This window comes from Phaseolus vulgaris, chromosome 1 (assembly GCF_000499845.2).
Source record: "Phaseolus vulgaris cultivar G19833 chromosome 1, P. vulgaris v2.0, whole genome shotgun sequence".
NCBI classification, from domain to species: Eukaryota; Viridiplantae; Streptophyta; class Magnoliopsida; order Fabales; family Fabaceae; genus Phaseolus; species Phaseolus vulgaris.
Genome location: NC_023759.2, coordinates 51,133,321 through 51,160,488, shown reverse-complemented (window position 1 = coordinate 51,160,488; position 27,168 = coordinate 51,133,321). Strand labels below are relative to the sequence as shown.

At 33.1% G+C, this 27,168-nt stretch overlaps 4 protein-coding genes across 4 annotated transcripts; 1 reads left to right on the top strand and 3 right to left on the bottom strand.

Moving 5' to 3' along the window:
- The first annotated feature begins 2,613 nt into the window (after window positions 1-2,613).
- On the top strand, window positions 2,614-9,499 carry LOC137815289 (bifunctional aspartokinase/homoserine dehydrogenase 2, chloroplastic-like). Its single transcript, XM_068618418.1, has 18 exons — window positions 2,614-2,815; window positions 3,097-3,149; window positions 3,276-3,650; window positions 3,733-3,821; window positions 3,905-4,208; window positions 4,441-4,493; window positions 4,576-4,790; window positions 4,874-4,961; window positions 5,075-5,188; window positions 5,590-5,688; window positions 5,910-6,104; window positions 6,520-6,605; window positions 7,204-7,429; window positions 7,641-7,786; window positions 7,989-8,124; window positions 8,691-8,774; window positions 8,862-8,954; window positions 9,063-9,499. The coding sequence occupies exons 1-18, from the start codon at window positions 2,691-2,693 to the stop codon at window positions 9,306-9,308; spliced, it is 2,727 nt and encodes a 908-aa protein (XP_068474519.1). The 5' UTR covers window positions 2,614-2,690; the 3' UTR covers window positions 9,309-9,499.
- A 1,989-nt stretch (window positions 9,500-11,488) lies between these two features.
- LOC137815288 (receptor-like kinase TMK4) lies at window positions 11,489-15,259 on the bottom strand. Its single transcript, XM_068618417.1, has 2 exons — window positions 12,837-15,259; window positions 11,489-12,283 (listed from the first exon to the last, which is right to left on the bottom strand). Exons 1-2 carry the CDS (start codon window positions 15,118-15,120, stop codon window positions 11,772-11,774), a joined length of 2,796 nt encoding a protein of 931 aa, XP_068474518.1. The 5' UTR covers window positions 15,121-15,259; the 3' UTR covers window positions 11,489-11,771.
- Window positions 15,260-19,242: 3,983 nt separating this feature from the next.
- Window positions 19,243-21,219, bottom strand: LOC137815287 (phloretin 4'-O-glucosyltransferase-like). Its single transcript, XM_068618415.1, has 2 exons — window positions 19,994-21,219; window positions 19,243-19,823 (listed from the first exon to the last, which is right to left on the bottom strand). The coding sequence occupies exons 1-2, from the start codon at window positions 21,194-21,196 to the stop codon at window positions 19,431-19,433; spliced, it is 1,596 nt and encodes a 531-aa protein (XP_068474516.1). The 5' UTR covers window positions 21,197-21,219; the 3' UTR covers window positions 19,243-19,430.
- A 1,949-nt stretch (window positions 21,220-23,168) lies between these two features.
- LOC137815286 (xyloglucan endotransglucosylase/hydrolase 2-like) lies at window positions 23,169-24,994 on the bottom strand. Its single transcript, XM_068618414.1, has 3 exons — window positions 24,667-24,994; window positions 24,054-24,247; window positions 23,169-23,699 (listed from the first exon to the last, which is right to left on the bottom strand). Exons 1-3 carry the CDS (start codon window positions 24,940-24,942, stop codon window positions 23,333-23,335), a joined length of 837 nt encoding a protein of 278 aa, XP_068474515.1. The 5' UTR covers window positions 24,943-24,994; the 3' UTR covers window positions 23,169-23,332.
- Between the last annotated feature and the right edge of the window lie 2,174 nt (window positions 24,995-27,168).

Below are 27,168 nucleotides of genomic sequence, written 5' to 3'. Positions count from 1 at the left end.
ATTTTAAAATAATAATAATCATCATGAGGAAATCTTTAAATTAATCTTCAACACTATACGATTATTAATTTTCATTTCTGATATTTTAAAAGCTTTATTTTATTTACAATTATGAAATAGTTATCTATTTAATAATTAATATTTATATTTCATCTTGACAGAAAAAATATTTTTTTTATAGAAAAATCAAATATTAATTATGAAAATATAAAAAAGTTGTCAAATACACAGATATCATATAATCAGATAACAACAACACTGTTTTTTTTTCGTTTTTCAATTTATCAGAATGCATAATTATATTAATTAAAATAATTATGAATAATGAACTTATTTTAATTTTAATTATCTAGAATAATAATGATTACTATATGTTCATTAATTACGGTGATTGAGATTGTTTTAAGATAAAGTAATTAGACTATTTAAAGTATTGTGATATTTTTTTTGGAATTTAACAAATTTCATTGAGTTTTTGTTTTATTTTATATCTTGGTTTATTTATTCGTCTTTTAGAGAGTGACGTTTCATTTATTTGAAGAGAATGAGAAAATATAATTTGTAGTTTGTGAGAAAATTAGGAAAAAGAATATTACAATAGATTTCTAAAAATGTATGTAATTAGTTTCAGAATTAGCCAAAATGAATTTGTTAATATAAATATATATTTTATATTAAATTTATTTTAAAAAAATGTCTGTTAGGTGTGATATTTTTTTGTATATCTAGTATGGATATTATTTAGTTTTAGTCTCTTGGTATTTTTTTAGTTTTTTTTTAATTTATCAATTTTTGGTCCATCTGTTAGTTTTTTTTTCTATTTTGAAAAGTTTAATGTGTCCTTTTTTTCTAATAACAATAATTAGAAATTGAATTTATTAGTTGTGTTTCCATCTAATATATTCAAATTTATAAAATAAAAATTCTCAAAAAGATCTTTCTCTTTGAGTCATTTTCTAAGTTAACGAATAATAAATAAAATACATTAATATTTCAGCTTTTAATTAGTAATTATGCGTTAGAAACTAACCACATAAAATTAAAAATGTATTGAATTTTTTATTGCAAAGTTTGAATATTTTTTAGTAGTAATTCTCATAATTTCCTTTATCATGCGTAAAGTAAAAATAAAATTAAACGATATAAACCTTTTAAAAGACGTATAACATTACCTCTACGTAATCACTAAATATGTTTATAAAGGATAGATTGTTAATTTTTTAGTATTATTTGATTAATTGACTTTTTACCTATAAATACTAAAAACAATAACTTTTAGGAAACAATACATATATTTTTTAAACTTGTATACATGCAACTATGACAAGGATATGTTTGGACGAGTATTAGAAGATAAAATTTAAAATTTATTAAAATTTGTAATTATTTTTTAATTTAAAGAATTAAACAGAACAATTAAAATAATTAAATTTTTGTATTTCTTATAAAGTTATTAAAGGTGAACACGAAAATACAATTTTATATTTTTTTTATAGTGAAATAGAGGAGATGTGAAGCCCAGATTTTGCTCAAAACAAAATTTACACAATATTTTTTCTGAAAGGCTTGGTTTGTAAAATTAAAAAAAAAAAACTAGTTTAATTATTTACTCGTAATATTTAAAGAATTGCGTTTTATATCATTTTTAATTATTTTAATATCCATATGAATATATTCCTTTCGTGAAATTATTTGATGGGAAGTAATTAATCAAGACGAGTTGTTTATAATATGATATAAAAGACTATCTAGTAATAAGATATACTTTTTTAAGAAGTGATCAAATCTTATAAATATTTATTTAAAGTAATAAATCTATTTGATTATTTTTGTAAATTAATAAATATAAAATATTTTAAATAATAAATATTCCAACCTCAAATCTATTAAAATAGTATAATTAGATCAATCATTCTATTTGTTCTTAATATAGTGAAATAGTAAAATTTAAATCTAATTCAAACTCATATTTACATAAATTATAAATCTTAAACCCTAAATTCTAAGATCATCTAAATCCTAAATCCTAAAATCACAAACTATAAATTTTAAACTCTAAATCTTAAGTCTTAAATTCTAAAATCTTATAAACCCTAAACTCTAAACTAAATCACAAACTATAAATTTTAAACTCTAAATCTTAAATCCTAAATTCTAAGTTCTTGTAACCCTAAACCCTAAACTGAAATCACAAACTATAAATTTTAAACTCTCTAAATCTTATGTACTAAATTCTAAACCATTCAATATTTGCTGAAAAGTTAATTTCTTATTTTTTTTGATCTTGTGAGTTAAAAAAGGGAAAAAGTTAGAAAAGGTATATCTGGGATAGGTATTGTGAGTGGCTAAGGTGGTTGGGGTTATGATTTTGAGTAGGGCACATGAATTTAAGCAGCAACAGGACAAGTTCATTGGTAGAAATAATTGAGGACTGAGTAGGGAATCATAGCCTATGCTGTAACACTGCCACACAATTACTTAAGTAATAAACTTTTTTAAAGTTCAACCCAGTGGTGAGGAACAATGCAAATTACAGAGATAAACTAACAAATTTCACACGTGATACACAAAAAAGTGAGACAGAAATAAAAAATGGTGTTAAAGCAACAGTGTAAGAGAGTGAGTGTTCATAAATAGACTTCATATCTCACAAACTTCCTCACACTGTCCTTTCTCTTCTGCACACACTCATGGCATTGCCAATGCTGTCATTTGGCTCTGTCATCTTTCACTCCTTCAACTGCACTTCCCTTCCAATTCCACACACTTCATGTCACTGCTCACTCTCTTCCCACCCTTCTTCACACCACCTTCGGTATCTTCACCAACAACTATACTATCTCATACTCTCTCATTTCATTTTTTCTGAAAACCATGTTGCCTGTAATGCATTTTCCTACATTTTCATTCACTTATATTACTGTTGCAAACAAAAACAACATTGAAATTCATCATATGTTTGTTAAAATACTAGGTAAATGTAAAAAACAAGTGATGTGTTGTACATGGTCTGCATTTTCCTTTTATTTATTTATTCTTTCCAATTCAATTAGCCGCAGTCCATTGACAGATTTTCTTTTTCTTGGTGTTAATAAGTTTACGATTTGGGAGAGAGTCACCAAGCGCAAGGATATGTGCTTCAGTTACAGGTTCACACTTGAGCTAATTATTTATATGCACATAAGAATGCTTTGTTTTCATTGTGCAGAAAGAAGGTACGGAAATGAGAGTAGTGAATGGCAATTTAGTGTGTGCTTTTCTTTATTTTCGGGCAGATGTTTCAGTGGATGTAGCTGTGGAGGAAAAAAGGCTCCCCAAAGGAGAAACTTGGTCTGTTCACAAGTTTGGTGGAACCTGTGTGGGAAACTCATCGAGAATTAAGAATGTTGCAGACATAATTATCAATGATGATTCTCAGAGGAAATTTGTTGTGGTCTCTGCTATGTCAAAAGTGACAGATATGATGTATGATCTTATCTACAAGGCTCAGTCCCGTGACGAGTCTTATGTTTCTGCCCTGGATGTTGTTTTGGAGAAGCACAGCTCAACTGCACATGACCTAATTGCTGGAGAAGATCTTGCTGCTTTTTTATCTCAGTTGCATCAAGACATCAGTGACCTCAAAGCAATGCTTCAGGCCATATACATAGGTAACCCCTATTCTCTATCTGTTTCTGCCCTTTTACTTCCCTTTGAACTAAAAACTCATGCAACATACTTCATATCTTGCAGCTGGTCATGCTACAGAATCCTTTACTGAATTTGTTGTGGGTCACGGAGAGTTATGGTCTGCACAGATATTGTCTTTAGTAATTAAGAAAGTATGCTGTTCTTTTTAAGAAATGTATGCATTTTCTTTTAGTGTGAATGTGCTGATTGCAGCTGCTTCCCTTTTATTCTGCAGCAAGGGACTGACTGCAAATGGATGGATGCGAGGGAAGTCCTTATTGTAAAACCTACTCGTTCTGATCAAGTTGACCCGGATTACTTGGAATCTGAACGAAGACTTGAGAAATGGTACTCTATAAATCCATCTGATGTAATCATTGCCACAGGATTTATTGCAAGCACACCTCAGAATATTCCTACTACTCTCAAGAGAGATGGAAGTGACTTCTCTGCAGCTATTATGGGTGCTCTCTTTAAGGCTCGTCAGGTCACAATTTGGACAGATGTAGATGGCGTGTATAGTGCAGATCCTAGAAAAGGTTCGTTCTGATCCTTCACTATTGACACGGTGATGATAATTTTGTTTTTGTTGTGTCTTTTACTATGTAACACAGAGATGGACACTAATGATATGGAGATACGTATAATTTCTAAAATGTAGGACATAGGGACACAAATTTATATATTATATAATTATGAATTATATAATTTGACAATAAGGATTATGTCAGTCTCAGTGTGAGTTTAATTTAGTATAGACATGTTCTGCAGTCGGTGATGCTGTGATTTTGAAGACACTGTCTTATCAAGAAGCATGGGAAATGGTAAGTTGTAGTCTCCAAAGTTTTAAAGCTAATTGTGTGTATAAAATTCAGGAGACTAACTTTCAAACAACATCTTGCGCAGTCTTATTTTGGTGCCAATGTCTTACATCCACGCACAATAACTCCAGTTATTCGATATGGCATACCAATCATAATAAGGAATATTTTCAACCTTTCTTCTTCTGGAACAATGATCTGCCATCCTTCTATTATTGGTGATGAAGATAAGCTGAAGTTAAAAAATTATGTCAAAGGCTTTGCAACCATAGACAACTTGGCACTCGTGAATGTGGAGGGGTGAGTCACGAATTGCAGCCATTTTATGCTAGACGCCTCAGAGTTGGAGACTACAATGTTTTTCTCATTGTTTCCTTTTGCAGAACGGGAATGGCTGGTGTTCCAGGAACTGCTAGCGCTATTTTTGCTGCAGTAAAAGATGTTGGAGCGAATGTTATTATGATATCACAGGTCCATTCACCATCTATTGCTGTTTTCCCCCTTAATTTTTCACAGCTATATATATATATATATATATATATATATATATACATATGAATTTTACATGGTAATTAACTTTGTAGGCTAGTAGTGAGCATTCTGTGTGCTTTGCTGTTCCTGAGAAAGAAGTAAAAGCAGTTGCCGAGGTGTTGCAGTCTTTATTTGATGGCGCTTTGAATGTTGGTCGTCTTTCTCAGGTGTCAAATCTAATTCTGATACAACCACGTGCTAGTTTCAATTTGACTGCAGTCAATTTCTTGTGTTCAGTTATCACGATTCAAGTGTCAAGACTAAGAAGAATTATGATATTTGTAGATATTAAGTTTATAAAGCTGAAGATTGATATCATATAACTTTTCCTTATTTCTTTTTGTGTGACCCCATTAGAGGCAGACCAAGCACACAACAAATGTTCAAAATATAGTATCTTAAGGACTAGGATCTAACTTATAAATTATTTAAAATTTCTGAAAGTGAATTAGGGATCTACTTCATTAATGTTGAATAAATATGTGGCATTATGCAAAAGTTTGGTGATTTCTGTGAGTAACAGATTGCTGATAACAATCAATATCAATGGTTTCTTTGGGTCTCTCAGGTTGCAGTCCTTCCAAATTGTAGTATTTTGGCAGCTGTCGGCCAGAAAATGGCAAGTACTCCTGGAGTTAGTGCCACCCTTTTCGATGCATTGGCAAAGGTCAGCAAGTTATGGTTGATATCTGTATTTTGATGCTTATTGTTGTGTTAAAGTTACTTCTGCATTCTGTTGATGAAAATAATATAGAAAAGTTAATCCTACTATCATGCAATCTATATAGAAAATATACAGCAAGAATGTATAAAAACAATACGTTGGTATATATTGTTTTTTGGGTTGAACTTGTGTGTAGTAATAGATGTTGTTGAAATTGAACACAGGCCAACATAAATGTACGTGCAGTAGCACAAGGTTGTTCTGAGTACAACATCACCGTAGTTGTAAAGCGGGAGGATTCTGTAAAGGCTTTACGTGCTGTTCATTCCAGATTTTATCTCTCCAGAACCACCATAGCAATGGGCCTTGTTGGGCCTGGATCAATTGGAAGCACACTTCTTGACCAGCTAAAAGATCAGGTAAGACTGTTTCTTCCTGCATCTCCATACCTCCTTTATTGTGTTACCCGTACTAAATATGAAAATACCATTTTATCTTTTTTTTGTCACCCTCATACATAATCTAGAAGTTAATCTTATGTCTAGAAAAGACTTCCAGAACATGTAATCCAAAAGCTAATCACGCATCTGGATAATTCGGAAACTAATCTTGTGTATAAAAAAGGTTTCCGGATTTTATCATTGGTTGTTATTAAGTTAGTATTTTGGTATTGTAAACATGACCTTTTGCTGACATGCATAGGCACGTACGTACACACAGGACACATGAAATGATGAAGCAATAACACTAGTTTCTTGGTCCATTTTAAAATTTCAACACCCTTTTAGGTTTCTTGAGGTTTATCCCGAATTTATGTAAAATTTATTTATGCAGGCTGCAATTCTGAAAGAGGAATTTAACATTGATTTGCGTGTAATGGGGATCATTGGTTCTAAGCTGATGCTCCTTGATGATGACGAGTAAGTCAAATTAGTTTTATTATTTGAACATTAAATAGTTGACATAATATTTGAGACCTTATGATCCCAAAGTGAAAAAAATAAAAGCCTCTATAGGGATAATGATTTAACCCAGAAGCTCACGAGACTTCAGTTACAGAACAACATAATAGAAGCTTGAGCCATCACATCCCTAGTTTAATCAACAGTTAAGCTCTGTGGGCAACTAGTTAAGGAAGATGTGTAGTGTTGTCAAACATATGACTCTTGTTCTTACAAGTTATCCGAGATCCGAATATCCCCTATGGAACTGCTCCTGTCTGCTCTTCAATTTCAACTACTCTCCTTGAATTCCGAAAGGATGGAGTACTTGCAAAGATAATCCGACATTCAAGTTAGATGAGGTCAATATGGATAGTAAAGTTTTGGATTTCAGAATGATATTACCTTTCATTATGAGGGTTCCTTCTTATTTATACCGTTCTAGAGGGCCTTGTTCTATCAAAATGGCTTAAAACAGGTCCAATGAAGAAGGAAATTTCCCCGATGATGTCTGCCCTATTGATCAAATTTGGTTCTCATTTCATTCACTAAATTACGATGAACTATTTGATTTCAGGGGCATCAACTTAGACAAATGGAGAGAACTTCGAGAAGAAAAAGGAGAAGTTGCTGATTTGGAAAAATTTGTTCAAAATGTGCATGGAAATCATTTTATACCAAACACTGTGTTGGTGGACTGCACAGCCGACACAGTCATAGCTAGCAATTACGATGATTGGCTGTGCAAAGGAATACATGTGATCACTCCCAACAAGAAGGCAAATTCAGGACCACTTAATGAGGTAAAATGAAACAATCTACCTTATTGTCCTTTTTATAACATACCCTTTTTTGTAATGTAACATGTGCATTATTCCCTAGTTAAGGTTACTCTAACGCCATTTTGCTAATTTCTTGAGTCTTTCCCTTCTATAATCTCCAATTACCACATCATTATTCTTTTACACTTTGCTTTTTTGTAATGGATCACCTTCTTTGCATCTCCATGGCCAGTATTTGAGGTTAAGAGCTCTTCAGAGGCAATCTTACACACATTACTTCTATGAAGCCACTGTTGGGGCTGGTCTTCCAATTATCAGCACTTTACGGGGCCTTCTTGAGACTGGTGACAGAATATTGCAAATTGAAGGTATCTTCAGGTTCGTTGTGAAACTATTTTTCTATCACCACTTCTCTTTTTGTGGATTAGACAACCCAACATATCAGACTATTGTCCACCCTGTGGCAGTTTTTGCTCCCCCAGGAGTGAAATAGAAATGAAGAACATTACTTCATGGATCACTAATAATGTTCTTACGCTTTATTCCTTTGATCTTATGCTTCTACTGCTTTGGTTTTCAGTGGGACTTTGAGTTACATCTTTAACAACTTCAAAGATGGCCGTCTTTTTAGTGAGGTAGTAGCTGAAGCAAGGGATGCAGGTTTTACCGAGCCTGATCCAAGGGATGACCTGTCAGGAACTGATGTTGCTAGAAAGGTACAATGTACAGTATCAAATGTGTTGCTGATAGTCGACCTTAGAACATCGTGTAGATAAGCAATTTTTCAATTCTTTGTCCTCTCCTGTTTACAATTTATTTGGATAATTGTTGGAGATTCTACATCAACTAGAGATTAAAGTCTTTCACAGTATATAAGTGGGTACAAACCTCATCTCATAAGCTGGTTTTATGAGATTGAGTTAGATTTAAAAGTACATTTCTAAATATGGTAGTCATTTCGAGTCTATTCATAATATATTGTTCCATGCACGAACTGTAACTTTTGGTGTGAGGAGACGCTTTTATGAGATTGAGTTAGACTTAAAAATCTAATTCTTAATAATAATATAAATCTCAAAATGTATAATTTATATTTATAAAAGAAAGTTATGACTAACTACTATATTGAAATATCATGATGCCAATGAGAACTAGTTAGACCATCTGGGATGATGACAGTGCTATTTAAGTTCATGATGGTTTTTTTATGCTTAATTAGCTCAACCCTCTTGAATCTGTTTGTTATTATTATTTGATTTTTAAGTTTATTGTGGTTCTACAGGTGATAATTCTCGCAAGGGAATCGGGTTTGAAGCTAGAGCTTTCTGATATTCCCGTTGAAAATCTGGTGCCAGAACCACTAAGAGTCAGAACCGATTTCTATTAATCATAGAGTTCTGTTTTACTGTGTACTACTATTATCAGTTTATATGAACATTTTGAGGACTTGCAGGTTAGTGCATCAGCTGAAGAGTTTATGCAGCAACTGCCAAAATTTGATCAGGAATTAGCAGAGAAATTAAAAGATGCAGAGAGTGCTGGAGAAGTGAGTAACTAAAGAATATTCAGGAATCTTGATTATGAACAAAATAGGTACATTAAAGGCATTGATAGTGTTTTCCATAACAACAAGTTTTTGATGTTATGTTTGAAGGTGTTGAGATATGTGGGGGTGGTGGACGTGAGAAACAGCAAAGGAGTGGTAGAGCTGAGAAGATTCAAGAAGGATGATCCATTTGCACAAGTATCAGGATCAGATAACATGATTGCTTTCACAACAAGAAGGTACAAAACTCAGCCTCTCATTGTTCGTGGACCTGGAGCTGGTGCACAAGTCACTGCTGCTGGAATATTCAGTGACATATTAAGACTTGCCTCATATCTTGGTGCTCCATCATAGTTCTCATTCACTCTTCTGTATCATCATTTGTCTCTCCTTTGCCTCTTCTGTTGCAACTTTAGTGCCTCTGATATATGCAGGAGACACAAAACTGCTGTAATAAATAACTAGGATTTTAATGTAAGCATTATAGTTTAAGTAGTTGTAAACACTAATTATTAAATAAAAACTAATTTTAGATATTAAAGTAATTAGTTACTGTATTGATTAAATTAGAAACTATTATATAAATTAAAAAATTATTGGTATCAAAAATAATTTTTATTATTATTAAAAATTTATAAAGTAATTTCTAAATTTGGTACCTAACTATTACTTACCAAGTTTTAGTTACCAGATTTTAGATACCAATTTGAAAACTATTTTATTAATAATAAAAATAACATCAGATATCAATAACTTTTTAATCTCTAAATTAGTATCTAATTTAATTAATTAATTAATTTTTATCTTTAAATTTAATTAATATTTAATGATTTTTTAGTGAAAGTTTGACTCAGTCTATATATCTCTTAATTAAAAGTGTGGATGTTAGTGGCAGTTAAATGTGACGCGGTAATAATTTTTGTGCAAGTGAGATAATTTCTAAAGTTTCTGTATTTCTGATTGAGAAAAATTAACTTGTTTCATTGTGAATTTATTATAAGTATTGATTAGAATTTGTTAATATTGTATAGTTGAATCAAGTTAATTTCTAATAAGCTTTTATTATTTATATGCTTTTATTTTATTCTTCTTATTTTTATTGCTGTTTTTGAGTTTATGGTAGTTTTTATTTTAGTAAAAAGGTTGTGTTACCACTCATTGGAAATCTACAGAAAATTATCAGAAGCTAATCAATAAGAAATTAAAAAGTAATAGTAAGCATGAGATATGAAACTCTATATCGTGGAAATGTTATTGTATAAATTTCAATAAAACCATTTTAAGAGTACATCAAAACTTATCAATGAATAAAATACGTAAGACGATATCCAAATATTAAATAAAAGCTTATTTAGTAAAGCTATTATTAATATAATAAAAGAAACAATAATTCTTTTAAAATTTTCCAGGATATTTTACTGAAAATAATAAAGAAAGAGATTGTATTTTTGATAAAATAGTAGCATTGTTATAAATGATCTAGTGGTAATATTATTATAATTGATACGTGAGAAAATAGCTGTTGGTAGCTTCATAATGCAAAACTTAACCTTTTTAACACTTTTTTTTCATCAAGAAATCTAAAAAATAATAATGACAGAGATTTTTCCATTGAGTATAAAATAATGAAAAATGAATAGCTGTTTATGTAACTGGTGAGGTATGCAGAATAATTTTGGGTGTAGAATTCAGATTGTGAAAATGATGGCATGTGGTGATGGAGCCCACAGCATGTGTTTTGTCACCAAAATCACCAATCTTGCTACCACACTACAAAGTCCATACTTAAAATACCGTAATATGCGTAAACGTGTAAGCTCCTCAACTCAAATTAAGGTGATATGCCACAGTCAACACCAAATTTTGATACACCTATGCAACATAGATAGTCATGCTTACACACTATGTAACATAAACCCTAATAAAGTATTATAAAATTGTCATAAATCTAAGTATGGATGTCTAATACGTATGTCTGACGTATCATTTAAGAAACGTGTCTAACACAGACACACCGTATCATTTAAGAAACGTGTCTAACACAGACACACCGCATCAAGTGTGTCTGACACATACGGACACATCATTTAAGAAACGTGTCCGACACATATACACTGCATCAAACGTGTCTGACACAGACACACTGCATCATTTAAGAAACATGTACACAGACACACTGTATCATTTAAGAAACATGTCCGACACAGACACACCACTTCCTCCATAATTATAATAATTATACATATACATACTCTCTGCACGTTCTAATTTCTTTATTTTCGTTATTTATGCCACGCAAACACGGAAAATGATAGCAGAATAAAAGAGGACAACCAAAAGAATATAAACACATGAATTTAAAAGATGCTAAAGGGACTTCTTTATGCCGATGCAACATAATTAATTAACTTTGAATTCTTCAACCAATAGCTGTCATCTGTTTATAATCTGCTGTTCATTTACGCGGCTTTGGTTTGGCCATGAAAGTGAAACATAGAAACTACAAACGCTTGGTCAAATACGAAACAACCAGGTGCAATAAATTTTCTTCTGATTCAAAAAATAATGAAAAATATCATACAATTAACATTCCTATAATAATTCTCATCTAAGAAACCAACCATCGACTAATCCATCAGTTAGCTTTGAAAAAAATCAATAAAAAACATCAAACTGGGGCAGAAGGAGAATGCAGCAGGAACATTAACAAAATTAACATTTAAAAAATAAATAAATAAATTGTGATACAATTCGGTGATGTTGCGAGATCAAAATAGCTTAACATCGTTCTCATCAGCGATCTGTTTGTCATTTTTGTCATCGGCAATCCATGGAATCAAAAGAGTCTGCAAATCCTGAAGGTTTTGCAGGAATGCTTGATTGAGTTTGTGAAGTGGACATGTCAAACATTGTGGAAGTGCCTTCATTAGCTTGCCATCTTTGCAGAGCTTGAGGAAGGCTCATGTGAACGTCAATGCCATAACCTTCTTCTTCTTCATGGCTGGTAGGCTTCCATTGCTCTACCAGAGGAACCAAGACATTCACTGCATGACCCATATCTGGCCTTTGGTAGGGTTCACGAGCAGTGCAATGACCTGCCAGTTCAGCCACTTTATATATGCTCTCCATGGTTTCCTCATCGGGATCCAGGGTTTGATCAATTGCCTTTGGGATGTTCTCCTTGTTAATTAGTACCCTACGGAACCAGGAAACCAAGTGAGACCTTTCATCAGGCACAGTATCGTCCAATGCCCTTCTACCGGTGATCAGTTCCATCAAAACTACTCCAAATGCGTACACATCTACTTTGGTGGTCACTCTTCCAGTAGCTGCCAAGAAACAATATCACATTAACTACAAGTAAAGGAATAAGCTAGCATAAAGCTAACGCAACCAATTGTGTATGAGGCAACAATAATCTGGCTAAGCTAAACTAAACTAAAACAAAACAAATATTCTTCAAAATTGCAAGGCAGTGGAGACAAAGAAAATCTTAGGACGTGCTTTTAAAGATACACAAATGTATCGTAGTAGAAATGTGGAATTCACGGTTGACTAATTTTGTAACAAAAGAATCTCAGGGCACTAAGGAACCCAACAGCAAACATATAGCAAAACTCCCTCAGTAATCCAAGATTTAATCTAATCAGAGTATTCATTCATCACATAAAAAAAGGGTAATTGGGAGCAGGCCACTTAACGAATTAACCCAAGCAGATCCACAAGCAAAAAAAAAAAAAACACTAGAAAACAAATCATTAAACAAGAAAAAAATGCAAATAACTGATAATTATTATGAGAAAAATATACGGAAAAGGAAATAAATAAAAAAAGTCCAAAAATTTTAAGATAAGCTTGGGTTCAGAGGTTTTCCAAGTATACCTGCATATTCAGGTGCCAGATATCCAAATGTTCCAGCCAACCTTGTCTCGACAGAATATTTTCCATCTGGTGCATTTTTTACCAAACCAAAATCTGCAACCTTGGCTCTCATGTCATCACCCAATAATATGTTGGAGGGTTTCAAGTCCCTATGAATGAAGCTTTGCTGAGCTAAGCTGTGCAGGTATTCCACTCCCCGAGCTACATCCAAAGCTATTGCTACCCTTTGTTTCCAAGTCAATGGAGCACATCCATTTTCTTGCCAATCAAACAGGTGTTGTGTTAACGTCCCTTGAGGCATATACTCGTACACCAAAAGCCTTTCGTTGCCGTTGATGCAAAATCCTAAAAGAGCAACCAAATGTCTGTGTCTGACTTTACTGAGAACTGCAATCTCTGCTTGGAACTCATTCAATCCCTTACTCCCCGTTGCAACAGATTCCATTCTCTTCACAGCAATTTTACTTCCGTCATGCAATTCCCCTTTATAAACAACCCCGAATCCTCCCCTACCTAAAATGTTATTCTGACTGAAATTATCCGTTACTTGCCGAAGAACCTGAATTGAAATAGTAGCATTCCCACCCTCAAAAACATTAATATCACTACGCTCACTGCCCTGGCTTTGCAACTCGCTCGGGACACCACCATATCCATTGGAATTGGTAACGCTCATCATATCAATCTTAACCTCTCCTTTCCCATTTTCCGGATTATTAACCCTTCCAAACTTCCCGTGGCGATTTTTAGCATGACACTTGCAAAAGACAAATACGACCACCGCAACAAAAAACACAGCAATAACCACAATACCTCCGATCCAAGCAGGAGAGAGTCCCGAACCGCCTGACGCTGCACTTGGACTTCCACTCGGTGCACCACCAGAACCGTTTGACGGAGTACTTCCATTGCCACCACCACCTCCAGAATGCCCAAGCCGAGCATTACCTGCACTACTGAACTTCACCTTGCTTGGGAACTTTGGAACATCACCAGATAGATCGTTATTAGACACATCCAGAACCTCAAGCTGAGCCAAATTCGTCAGGCCTCCCGGTATTGAACCCACCAAATTATTGCTATTGAGATACAAGTTTCTCAAATCAGTTAAATTGGCAAATGCAGGTGAAATCGTTCCCGTCAAATTCTGCTTCGCCAAATTCACCGTAACAATCTTCCCCGCAGCACACACAACGAAACTCCAATCGGCACAAGGATCATTCCCGGACCAGGAACGCGCCAACTTAATGGGATAGCCGAAATCTTTAGCAATATCAAGCAAAGTGGTGACGCGAGAATCGCAGGGTCCAGAGGGTCCAGTGTCTTTCGTACAAAAACTATTCACCCCATCGAGAGTTACCTTCACACCTTTCCCAAACGAAGGAAAAGGACCCTGAAGCACATTGTTGTCTAAAGAAACGTTCTGCAAGCTAGAAAGGGACATGAGAGAAGGCGGAACCACACCGGTTAACTGGTTGTCTCTCAGCTGCAGATCAAACAAAGTGGTGCAATTCGACAAATCCGGAATGGGACCTGTGAAAAGGTTCTTCTGAAGCCACACCTGAGTCAAATGGGTCATGGAAGCAAGCACCTCAATAGTACCCGAAAACCCGAACCCGTCTTTCTGATTGTTGAGCCACAGATACTGAATCCCAGATCCCGCGAAGCTCTTCGGCAAACCCCCAGTGAGGTTGTTGTAAGAGAGACGAAGCTCCTGCAAACTCACAAAGGAGTCAAACACATCCGGCAAGGTACCAATGAGGTTTGTGCTTCCGAGATCGAGTTTGACGAGGTTGGAGGACTGAGTCAACTCGGTGGGAATCGACCATGGAGCGAGGTTGAAGCAGTCTTCGATGCTGAGGGTTTGTAAGCTAGTAAGACCCTGGAAGCAACCCTTGGGGATGGAGGTGAAGTTGTTGCCGCCGAGGAAGACGGTTTGCAGCATGGAGAGGTTGGCGAGGGAAGGCAACGCGCCGGCGAGCGCGTTGCTCTGGAGAGAGAGCGAGGTGAGCTGGGAGAGGGAGTTGAGATCCAGAGGTAGCGTTCCGGTGAGTGACTGTGAAGCGATGTTGATTGAGGTTACGCTGTTGCCCCTGCATCCGACGCCTTTCCAGTCACAGAAGCTGGTCCCCGACCAGCCCGACGGCGTGGGACTCAAGGCTTCCTTGAGCTTGGACATGACGGCGGCATCGTCGGCAATGGCGGTGCCGGCGAGAGTGAAAAAGAGAAGAAAGAGGTTACAGAGAGAATGTAGGGTTTTCCGTTTTAGTTTGGAAGTGGCCATTCAGATTTGGGAGAAATGTGTTTGGTTGCGTCTGATTATAACTAGTAATGGTACCTCTCTTTCGATTCAATTTCGGAGGGGATGGCTCAATAGTAAATTTATCAGAATTTCAGACCAAACTTCAAAGAAGACCATGTTTGCATTTTAGTATGTTAAAAGGGATATTTAAGAAAAGTTTTGAGATAAAGTTTATTGAAATTAGTAAGTTATGGAATAATGTTCACTTAAAGTTCTTAAATATAAGATTATAAATTTGTTATTAATATTGTTGAATAATTGTTTAAAAGAATATGAGTTTTTTGGAATGTAAAGAATTTATATTTTTTATCTAATAAAAGATTAAGATAAAATTTGCTATAATATTTTAAAAACTAATTAATTAATTTATGTATTTATTTTTTATGATTAATAATATTGTTATAAATTCTAAATATTTAATATCCTAATTAAATACGAATCTGAAATGTATAGTTTCTAGAATATTTAAAATCTTGAATAAATACAAATCTTAATATTTAATGTTTTTGTTTAAATAAAAACATGAAATTCCTTAAGTTTCTAAAGTATTCAAAAACATAAATAAATACAAATCTTGAATATTTAAAGTTCTATCTAAATAAAAATGTGAAATGTATAAAATTTTAAAAATATTTAAAATATTAAATAATTATATATCCTATATAGTCTTAGAAAAGTAAAATATTAACGCTAACAAATGTTGTATATAATGTCCATAAAATCGATTTCTAACATGGAAAATAACTTAAAAATAATTATATATTGTATAATGTGCATCAAAATCAATTTTCACATTAACAAAATCCCAAAATCGATTTTCAACACCAACAAAATTCCAAAACCCATTTAATTTTCAACATCTTTAAAACTTTAAAATCAATTTTTTATAATCGATTTCAATCTACTTCAAAATTCTTTCTTAGATGCATGGATTCCTCTTACAGAGTTCTTGTCTCATTGTTGTAGATTTCACATACGTGTACATAATTAAGTATACGTATTTATACGTATTATCAATGCAAAATAATAAGTAGTATTATGAGAAATTGAGGGCAAAAAAGTAAGAAAGTTCAGTAAGAGTAAATTGATGTTTTGATGATAGGAAGAAAAAGAGAGTGGGCCCATGACAGTGAGAACAAGGTCCCACATCCAGAGTAGTAGAGTGGAGAATCAATACCAAAAGACAGAAAAAGCGCTGTATTAGGTAACCACCACAACAACAACAAAAAAAAAAAAAACAATTTCTAAAAAGCTGAATTTTTCATTATCGTGTATTATTAATAATAATATAAAATAATTACAGGGTAAAAACGCATCACATAAAAATAAAAATTAGTTAGAAGATCTAAGAGATATTTTGATATAATAAAAGATAAAAAAAAATAATAAATGTGTGGGAAAGAAAAGGAATACGTGGTTGAGGGAAGTGTGTAGTGTGGTCCCGTTAGTGCCAGCTGTTGCTTACTAGATTTCGCGTACACTGTTTTTGTTTTTGTCTTTCCCATTGACTAACAAAGGTATACGTAATTGTATGTTTCTCTGTCTTTTACAAACATTATATGATTATGTTTTATGCGGATTTGAAGGGGCATGAGTGAGAATAATTAACTGAATTAAGAAAAGTAATCACAGCAATAATCTACCAAACACTGTCTTCTTTATCCTTTTTCAATTGCTTTTCATACCTTTTATCATTCTCCTTTTCACTTTCCACGGAAGCTTCCCCATCCACCCCATTACTATTTTATATCAAACTAATTGTTTTTCCAATAAAGTATTGAAGAGATTGTAACTGAGATTTTATTTATTATAAAAGATAATTGAAGAGAAAATGATCTAATCAAATGAATTTTTTTAAAAAAATATTATCAAGTAAATAGTCTATGTAGTACAGATACGGACACTGACACGACAGAGTTACGGGATACGTTAGGTTACGAGTAATAATAATTATCTAATCAAATGAATTTTAAAACAAAAATGATTATCAAAGAGATGAATAATAGTTATATGGTATGGGGTGGATTCCAGCTTCTTCACCATTGTTTGGGCTTCTGTTGGGGATTCTTGGTTGCAACATTCATATCTCCATTTCAAAGGTTCTGCATCATTCACAAGTTTTTTTTTTCTTTTCTTTCTGTAGTCATTTTATTAATTATTCATTGCATATTTCATTTAAATTATAAAGTTGTTTGCATTTTATATTTTTTGTTTTATGTTTAAATTTTTATTATCTGTCTTTTCTTAAATTTAAATTCTAACCTCAGCAGTACCTTTTTTCTAAATACTTTTCTTATTAATTTCATATTAAAGACTCTATTCATATGATGTATGCCTTTTACATTGACTTTCGTTTAAGTATCTTTAATAAAAGTAAGTATTAAAATAGGTTTATCGTAATCGAATGATTTTGTTAATATTTATAATTTGAATGCGTTCTAATAAATTTAATAAAACACTTTCATATGTTTTTTTCTCATTCAAATTGTTTTTTTTATAATTACTAATTCTTTCCGACAAAAGTATAGACCATTTGAAATCCAAAACATTTAAAGTGATGGAGAATGAATGTATTTTTAATCTAGTGTGTAATTTGTTTTTTTTTTTTTACGTATCTTCTGATATATACTAAAATTTTCACTCTATCTCATTTGTATTTGATCTCTTTATTGATCTATTTTTATAATAAATATTGTCTCTTATTAAAGGTCGACTATCTAGGATTGCTGATAATGTCTTTAATCATGCCATCAGTAGACGACCGTTTACCAAAGAGTCGGACTCAACCCATGATGTCAGAGTCCCCTAATCTCAGACATAAGTCAATGAAACTAAAAGTCAAACTTGTTCCGACAACTCCAATCAACCTATGTACTTCTTAGTATCAAACTCGATCCATAACTCTATATCAAAATAACAAAATCTACAAATTTATTTTTATTGAATGTAGTATGGTTTTTTCTGAGAAAGTATAGGAAGAAACATGTCTGATGTTTTTAAGTTCTTATAACAGTCTGCATTTGTTGGTCCACTTTGGTTTTAATAGGTACATCTGGTAAGAGACAATTCATGATGAATTCATAAAAAAAGGGAAAAACATCAATGTCCACCTCAGCTCAGAAGAGAAGATATAGCAAAAAAAATTTAAAAAAAAAAAATCTTTGATGAGTAATATGATAGAAAATATGAAATTAAGACCAAGGACCAAAAAAAAACCTTCACCTGGGACACACTTGCCTCAAAATTTAGATGCCATTTTGTTTGGAATTTTTCTTACTGGGCCTAGTTATGTTTTCTGGGTCTGGTCACATGACCAACACATCCCAATCTTGGAAAAGAATCCAAGGTTTATTAAAGTTGTTTTTCTAAATTAAAAATACATCTGAAACAAGCATAAAAAAATTATATTTAATTTGGTCTGATCAAACAAAAATCTGATTCATTAGTTTCATGGCTATACTAATATTTTTTTAGTTTTTTCCTTTGATAGGATGGTTAAAGATTTTTTTTAATATTGTATATAATATTAAACAATTTGTTTACATATACTAGTTATGTTGTATTTACGTAATATTGTTGAAATATAAGTTGTGTAGCAGATGAAGAAAAAAGAACTTGTGAATAAAAAAATCATAATGAAGTGCACTCAACAGTTTAGTACTCAGAATACGAGAGATGTTGATAAAGAATAACTTATGAGATGAAGAAATAACACTAAATAATCAAAAATTATTTTATAACCAGGTATTTTAACTCACAACGGACAGAGTTTTTAATTAAGAAATAATAAGTATTTAAATATTTCTTATCATGTAAACATGTTTTATTTTTAATACAAAAACAATTTAATCATTTTATAAATATACTATTTTTTTAAGTTTTTATTTTATTTTATCACATTATTCAAATTATTATTATTTATTTTATTTCTCTTCATCCAAAAGACTTTATGTTTTCACTAAACATGGTAAAAAAATGTGAAAATATAACATTTTAAAATTATATTCAAATTTTAAAATGTGAAAAAAAACTTTCAATGCTATTTTATTTATTTATTATTATATATATATATAGTTATTTTTAAATTGATCACATCAAGTATCATTTTCCAAGTTAATAATGGCATGGACTTTTCCATGAATGATATTTATTGAAAAAGTTGATGTGCATGCACTTGACTTTACCCAGAGTTTCTTCTTGACTAAAGAAGTGAAGTAGCTTAACTTAGGTGTTATCTAAGTTCCTTCTTTCTTTAAAAGCACAACATTCCAAGAAGAAGAAGAGGGTGACTGTTACATGACACAATCCTGTTCAAATTTTGAAACATAATCAAGAAAAGTGTTCATGTTCCTGTCGGAAGAGCCTCCTTCCTTCACGGCTTCTCGGGCCAGACATTTCCACTTCTGAGCATTCCTTCTCAGCTCCTCTGCTTTTCCTCCATTTCCCATCACCACTTCCAAACACTTCCTAATCTCCATGGCCTCCACTATCCCCTCCTCGTTCACTTTATCATCCACTCTCACCCCCGTCTTCCACACATCTTCCACCAACTTTGCGTTTGTCCCTTGGTCTGTCCACTGCGGAAAACCCACCATAGGAACCCCCGAACTCAAGCTTTCCATTGTCGAATTCCATCCACAGTGTGTCACGAAGCAACCCACAGAACCATGCGACAGAACCTCCACCTGAAAACCATACTCTAATATTATTTATTTTTATCACATGCACAAAAATTTAATGCACTAATTTGTCCCAAACCATGCATATATAATATATAGATTCTTATCTTATCCATGTTAGTGTCTCTGGTGCATATACCTAGTTAGTGGTATAGAGCAATGAAATAATTTGTTACCTGAGTACACCATTTGACAATCTTCCCCCTCTGCTCCAACTCCTTTCTGCAGCTCAGTTCTTGCAAGGTTCCTTCTTTTCCATTGCTTTCTCTTATGACCCACAAGAAGGGATACCCGGAATCTAGCAACGCACGTGCTATCTCCTCCATCTGTCTCTGAGACAACACAGCAAGGGAACCAAACGAAACATAAACCACAGACAACGCGGGTTTTGAGTCCAGCCATTCAACGTAATCCTTTGACCCGTGGAAGATGTCGCCGCCAAAGGAAGTATCAGCCGGGTCTTTGCCGTCCAAGAAAGCGGAGGGAATCAACGGCCCAATTGAAATCATGGTAAGCTTATCAATGGCTCTCAGGGACTCGGGTTCCAAGTCCTCGAATGTGTTGACGATAACTCTCGGGTTGGATTCTTCGTCGAAAAGTTGAAACTGTTCTTCGAGTGGAGGAATGGCGAAAGAGTAGATGTTGGAGGGTAGGAGGAAGGAGGGAATGTCACGTGCTGCGAACGAAAAGGGCAAACCCGGAAACTCTATGGTGGGGTCCTCTTTTTTGTGGATGATGTTAATGTAATCCCTGTATTCGTGAAAGTAGTGATAGTAGATATCTAAAACTGTGGCGGCTTGAATCCACAGGAGCACCCCCGGAATGCGAAACTCACGCGCCACCTTTGCGACCCAGGGAAGCATGAGGGTGTAGGCGACGCAGGTGAAAGGTTTGCCTTCCTGTTTAGCGGAGGTGATGATGTTTCTGAAAAACTCAGAGCCGCGGAGCTTGAGCTCAGCCATGTAGGAGATGACGTTGGAGTCGTTGGTGCCTTCGTAACCGTCGTCGTATCCGTCGGAGAAGGTGACGAAGGTGAGGCCGGGGACGGTGAGTTTGTTGATCATGCGACGGTGGAGGAAGGTGCTGGTGGCGAAAGTGACATGGACGCCGATGGCAGTGAGGCGCTTGGCAAACTGGATGGCGGGGTTGATGTGACCTTGGACGGGGTAGGTTACGAGGAGGAAGCGGTGGTGCACCATGGTAACGGTGGCGCGTGAAAATGCAGAGTGGATATTGTGCAGTGGGTTGTTTGAATTGATTTGTTTGTTATATAGAGTGAAGGAAGCGAGAAAAGGAGTGAAATGGTGACGTTTGCGGTGACGAAAAGAGTAGGGTTGGTGGAGTTCTTCGTGCTGTCTATGTCCATGTCCATGTCCCATGTAATATGTAACATGTCCGTTCACGAGGTCGAGCTTTGTCTGTCATGCTGCATGAGAAAAGAAATAAGAATACTCTCTTCTTTCTTAACACAAAACTTATATATTTTTTGATAGTTAAATCTTATTAAGACTTATTATTACAACTTATCCAATATTATCATACTCTAACTTCCGAGTTAAATAAGATGAGATTAACTATTCTCATATAATCATTTTCTTTTTTATCATGGGATTCCTTTTCTCTTCTTATTTATTTGTATTCTTATTTATTTGTACTATTGAGTGTTTCTTCTTCTGTCAAAATTATTCTTGTTCTTGATAGACTCAAGGGATATTTAATCACGCTTTATGACTCTTAATTAGAGTTATTGTTTCTAACCAGTAATCTGAGGTGGATATTGTTTTGTTGAAAGATCGCTAAATCGTTACTGATCAGTTGAACTTTCGATTTCAACTAAGTGTCTGGTTTCAACTTAGTAGAAGTTTTGTTGACGAAAAACACTTTAAAGAATTCGAATAAAACAAGAGTTAAAACCTATCATATTGATCTTTGCATTAATTAATTTATTATTTAGAGACTAAGACATACATAATTTTTTTTTTATAGTTGCGCAATATCTATTAAGAAATAAATACGTATATATGTTATATATTTTGTGAGAAAGTAGTATTCATTTTGTATATATGTTATATATTTTGTGAGAAAGTAGTATTCATTTTTATGACATGATAGTTTAAAAAAAAAGGTATAATGTTATTATTATATAAAAAGAAACAAATGTAAAAAGCTTTTCTTACGTTATAAGTTTTTTAGAATAATTTTTTTCTTCTTTTGCTTAACAACAAACGAAATTTAAATTTGGGGTAGTTGATAATAATGTTTCTACTAACAATTAACATGCATTTTAAGTTTTTCGATTTTTATTGTTTAAAAAATATCTTATTTTAGAGTTTATGTATCTTCTTTTTTTAATAAATGGAGTAAATTTGTTAACTTTTAAAAAAGTGTGAAATAAAACAATTAAAATTTGATTAAAATATATTTGATTAAGTAAAAAAAACATTTAAAATGTAAAGTCTATCACTTAAGTGAATACAACTAGAGAGAAGAGACGTTTAAACGACATCATATAAATATATATTATTTGAACGTAGTAAAATTGCTATGAATAGAGACTTAGATGTTCTACATATTTTTTTATGGATAAAAAAATTAAACTCTCATAGTAATGTCTAGAAAGTATTCATTACATATTAACTTTTACTCAATAAAAAATATTTTATACCAAAAATACATTATTTTACTATTTTATCAAAATTTTATTTTAATTATATTATTTTTATATATGGTATTAGTTTGATAACAATTTATTTCTTTAACTAAGGTTAAAAAATGTTTTCAACTTAAAGTTAGAAAGAATAGATGACATTAGTTTTAGCAATAGACTGATTTTAATTATACTTTTGTCACATCACATCATTAGATTACATATGAGTGAGATTGGTATCTTAATCTCTATTTTATTAAATCTCAGGCACCCCCAATCCAATAAGGTTGACTAATATTATCAAGTTATTATAATATAATATTATAAAATATATTACTAATATATTAACTAATATATTATCACATCTATGAATATTTTGTAATTTTAGTTATAAACAACATCAACACAAATTATTTACAAAATGTAAAAAGAATAATAAAAATTAGGTTGTAATAAAAAAATATATAGTTAACTAGTTTTATTTATACGTTAGACATTAATAAAACCTATAAATATTCACTTATATAGTTCAAAAAATGTGATTATATTAAGCCCTAAAGGTTTATTTTATTGAGTAACATTTATTACTTTCTATAACCTAAAGGTTTAGCACATTCCTGAGAGTTGGGAGAAAAATTTATATAGCCGCCATTGGTCCTGACGGTGGAAATTGGAATTACTAAATATTGATACACATTCCCAAATAAAATATGAATTTGATTTTATTTTGATTATGAATACGATATATAAAGCATAAACTCAGAGAAAAAGGCAAAATAGCAGAGGAAGACATAAAATTAAAGAATCAAAAGACCAACACATAATAATACAACATATTTTACACAGAAAAACAATTCTAGTTTGTTTCTCAGCGCTTGCACTCTGCAGGGAGGCCTTGTGGGAATCGCTTGAGGTCGTTGCAGTAGTTATAGATCATGAAGTACTTCTGAACCCATCTCAGTCTTCTTCTGCCATACGCATCAAGCTCCGTGCTCTGCCATGCAGAATCAGATAATGAATTGGAAGACACAGAGAACCCTGTGGCTTTGAAATTGCGGTAGTATGCTGTAAATGGTGCCTTGGACCAATCAGTTTTCACCAAACCACCTCTTGTTGCCCAGTCATCAGCATTCCACAGGCTAGAGTAGATTCTCATGGGTTGGTTCTTTGGGAAAGGAACACCAGCACTCTCAGCATTCTTGAACACCCTTATGGGAATGTTGTCCACCAAGAAGCTGCACATCAGATGAATGAATTGGTTTTGTTTATTATACCAGTCAATGAAGGGAAAAGAAAGTACACCATTAATGTAATTTAAGTCTAATTGTAACTTAAAAGTCTAATTCAACTTCATTAAACTCCATTAAACTCCATTAAGTGTAATTTAAGTCTAATCTGTAGTCTAACTATGAAATTCAACTTCATTAAACTTCATTAAACTCGATTAAGTGTAATTTATGTCTAATCTCTAGTTTAACTATGAAATTTTCATAGTTAGAATCTCTATAATATATAAGTGGAATCTAGAACACATTAGCATGGAAAGTAAGAGATGAATAAAACAAGATAAATGTTTTGTTTTTACTCACATAATGTGTTGGGGCTTCCAGATGATGGAGTAAGTGTGGAAGTTTCTGGTGGGATCGAACCAGAGATAGAACTGTTGCTCTCTGTTTCCTTGGCCTTGGGTGAACACGTTTGTATGGAGAATATAAGGGTCGCCGCTCACGTTTCCCAAGAATTCAAAATCAATCTCGTCATGAGTTGGCCCCTGAGATGACAACTGCATCACAAAACACTACCGTTATGAACTCAACACGAAAGGAATAAGGTTTTGTGCTTCTTTTTCCTTAACTCATTGTGTGAAAAAAGCATAAAGTAACTGTTGTGGTGAAAAGTACAATACTCTAGCTAGCATAGCTATGATGCAAAAGTTAATTCTACAAGCATAGCATTCTAATACACATTGACACATTGATATAAACACTGATACCAGATAGATACAAACACATTTATATAATAAATACATTGACACGGACATAGACACATAAATAAGTATAATTTACACAAAGATACGTATAATTATGTTGCAGAGAAGTGATATTGAAGTTGGTTTTGAAAAAGAAAGAAGAATATAAAGTGGGAGGGGGAGAAGAAAGGAACCAAATTAGATGAGTTTGATTGTGTTGTGAAAAAACATACGTAGTAAGCAGTAACAGTGCCAGCAGAGTTGCCAGCGACGAGTTTGAGCTGCATATCGATCCTTCCAAATAAGTAATCTTTCTTGGATTGGAAGCCAGAGCCAGAGACTTTGTCCAGGGAAAGAGATAGAAGCTGACCACCACCGAATATCTTAGCACGGTGGTCACCCCATGTGAGATCAAAGTCTTGGTAGAAGTTAGCAGCACATTGAGCCACCATGGAGCTAACCACCACCGCTAGCAGAAGCGCATAAAACACAGTACCAGTAGAAGCCATGTTGAGAGAGATGTAAATGTTGTGTGTTTGTGTTGTGTTGTGTTGTGATGCAAAGAAGAGTATATATATGTGATAAAGAAGGAGATGGAATATGGAGTGTGTTGCGTATGGTGGGAATGGGATGATGGGACGCGTGAGAATTGATTAGTGGTGCCAGCTTTGCAAGTATTGAAAGCTGGAAGCTTTTGTTTGAAAGTTAGATTATTAATTACGCTAGTATTGGTTTTTGTGTTGTGTAATGAGTTGGCTGAAGAGCCAAATCATGATTCTTTTGTGTTCAAAGTGTGTGTGTATATATATGCGTAGGTCCCCATTTTAGTATATGATTTGGAAAAGTAAAATGAAATTAGGAGGAAAATCAGGCTGTGTGTGGATGCCAACTGGAAGTGCTTCCACGGAAGGAATAAAAGGAGAATAAGTGCAACAAACAACTGGTATTTTACTTCTCCATGGCTCTTGTAATAATTCATTCTGAATCCTCAAAGATGATAAAGCTTTACTTACACACCCTAAAAAATTAATAAAGATTAGATAATTTAATCAATTTTGTTATTAATCATATCAGTTTATCCTAATTGAACCTGAAGTTGAATCAGAATCTAATGTTATGGACCATAAGGGTACATTATCTATTGCAAAATAAGCACTCTAATGAATTTTAAAGGTTCTGACAGTATTCAGAAGTTCACGAGAGCAACAATGGTGTTGTGGCATGCTTATCCCTTAACTCATGCTTCAACTCTTTCACCTACATAGCTTCAGGCTAGGTTTCAATTTTGTCTGCTGCGATATTCAGTACTGACAACAACTTTGAATCTGAAATAAAGAAGAGAAAAAAAACACTGTACAAATGTAACATTGATTTTTATATCCTTAACTAATTAATGGGAATTTTTTGTAGTGTTTGAATATGGTTATATGAGCTATCTCCAGCTGCACCTGACCAATGCTACAGTTGTGATGATATTTTTGAGATAACTCCATCGAACAGTGGATAAGATCACACAAAATAGCTCTCCAAGAGCACAGCATTGGAACCAGAACTATCCATTGTCCTACAGTGTCAGAGATTGTGGTAATGATCACACCAAATTATTGCTACAAAAGAAATTGGAAAATTGCCTAACATTGGCTTTAACCAATTATTTTATGTTTATGATAAATTTTGAATTCGTTTTTATGTTTTTAAAATATTGAATACAGATAGTTTTTTTATTTGATGTTTCTTTAAAAGGGAAAATATTTGTATAAGAATATAACCTTGTTCTAAAGAGTGCTAACATGAAAATAATGCACCTTCTCTTTAAATCAAACTCCTCTATGTAGTAAACAGGTTGTAAATGGCAAAAGAAAATGAAGCAATATTTAGCATTGCCATAGAAAAGCCTCATGTATTTGTGAAGAGTTTCTAAAAGTTTGTTTCTACTAAAAATACAGTTATAAATAATTTGAAATAGTATAAGTTAGGTTAATAGGAAACTATATTTATGGGAATCCAGCTAGCAATAGAGAGAATCTTGAACCTTTACTATGAAATAACCTATGATGCTACCTTACTTAAATGTGTTTTAATTCCTATATAATATAGCAGTTTTTAACATAATGGAGCAGATTATAATTTGCATAGGGTTGTTGGGAAATTAAATTACCTCTTCCTTTTTTCCAGCATGCGTGTTTCTAAATTTGTTTGTCTGTTTGTTTTTATTTTAGTAAGAAAACAAGAATGTGAGTACAAAAAGCTCTTGCATATAATTGATGTGTTTCTGCAATAATGTTTTGCTTTTCCTTTTAAATAAAAAAACTTTGAATCAGTCTCTCTACATTGGATAAAGGGTATTATATTATTGAAGCATTGGTCTTTTGGGTGGCTTCAGATTGTGCATGAATCAATGGATTATACAATGAGATGATAGTGTATGATTAGTAGTTGGTGATGCTGCTGGATGCAACTAAATTTGTTCATAATGATGAAGATGAAGATGGTTGAGATTCACCAAGCAATCAAAAATATCATACAAATCTATGATTTCATTATTCATCACTTGAGCAGTGATGAGACCCTTCTTTCTCAATCACTTAATTATAGCATGAACCTATGATGAAGATCAAAGAAGATATAGGCTATGGATAACAATGGTGAAATTGGTACTTTTGGAATTAAACATCATAGGTGCACCATAATTGATAATGATACAATTTAATTTGTAAGCACCATGTTATCATTGA

Coding starts and splice junctions, on each gene's coding strand:
- LOC137815288 (XM_068618417.1), bottom strand. CDS start 15,120: ATGGCCACTTCCAAACTAAAACGGAAAACCCTACATTCTCTCTGTAAC. Junction 12,284..12,836: donor TCTGGCACCTGAATATGCAG/GTATACTTGGAA, acceptor GTTTCTTGGCAG/CTACTGGAAGAGTGACCACC.
- LOC137815287 (XM_068618415.1), bottom strand. CDS start 21,196: ATGGGACATGGACATGGACATAGACAGCACGAAGAACTCCACCAACCC. Junction 19,824..19,993: donor TTGTCAAATGGTGTACTCAG/GTAACAAATTAT, acceptor TATGGTTTTCAG/GTGGAGGTTCTGTCGCATGG.
- LOC137815286 (XM_068618414.1), bottom strand. CDS start 24,942: ATGGCTTCTACTGGTACTGTGTTTTATGCGCTTCTGCTAGCGGTGGTG. Junction 24,248..24,666: donor GCACTGTTACTGCTTACTAC/GTATGTTTTTTC, acceptor TTTGTGATGCAG/TTGTCATCTCAGGGGCCAAC. Junction 23,700..24,053: donor TGGAAGCCCCAACACATTAT/GTGAGTAAAAAC, acceptor TCTGATGTGCAG/CTTCTTGGTGGACAACATTC.
- LOC137815289 (XM_068618418.1), top strand. CDS start 2,691: ATGGCATTGCCAATGCTGTCATTTGGCTCTGTCATCTTTCACTCCTTC. Junction 4,791..4,873: donor GCACTCGTGAATGTGGAGGG/GTGAGTCACGAA, acceptor TTCCTTTTGCAG/AACGGGAATGGCTGGTGTTC. Junction 6,105..6,519: donor TTGACCAGCTAAAAGATCAG/GTAAGACTGTTT, acceptor TTATTTATGCAG/GCTGCAATTCTGAAAGAGGA.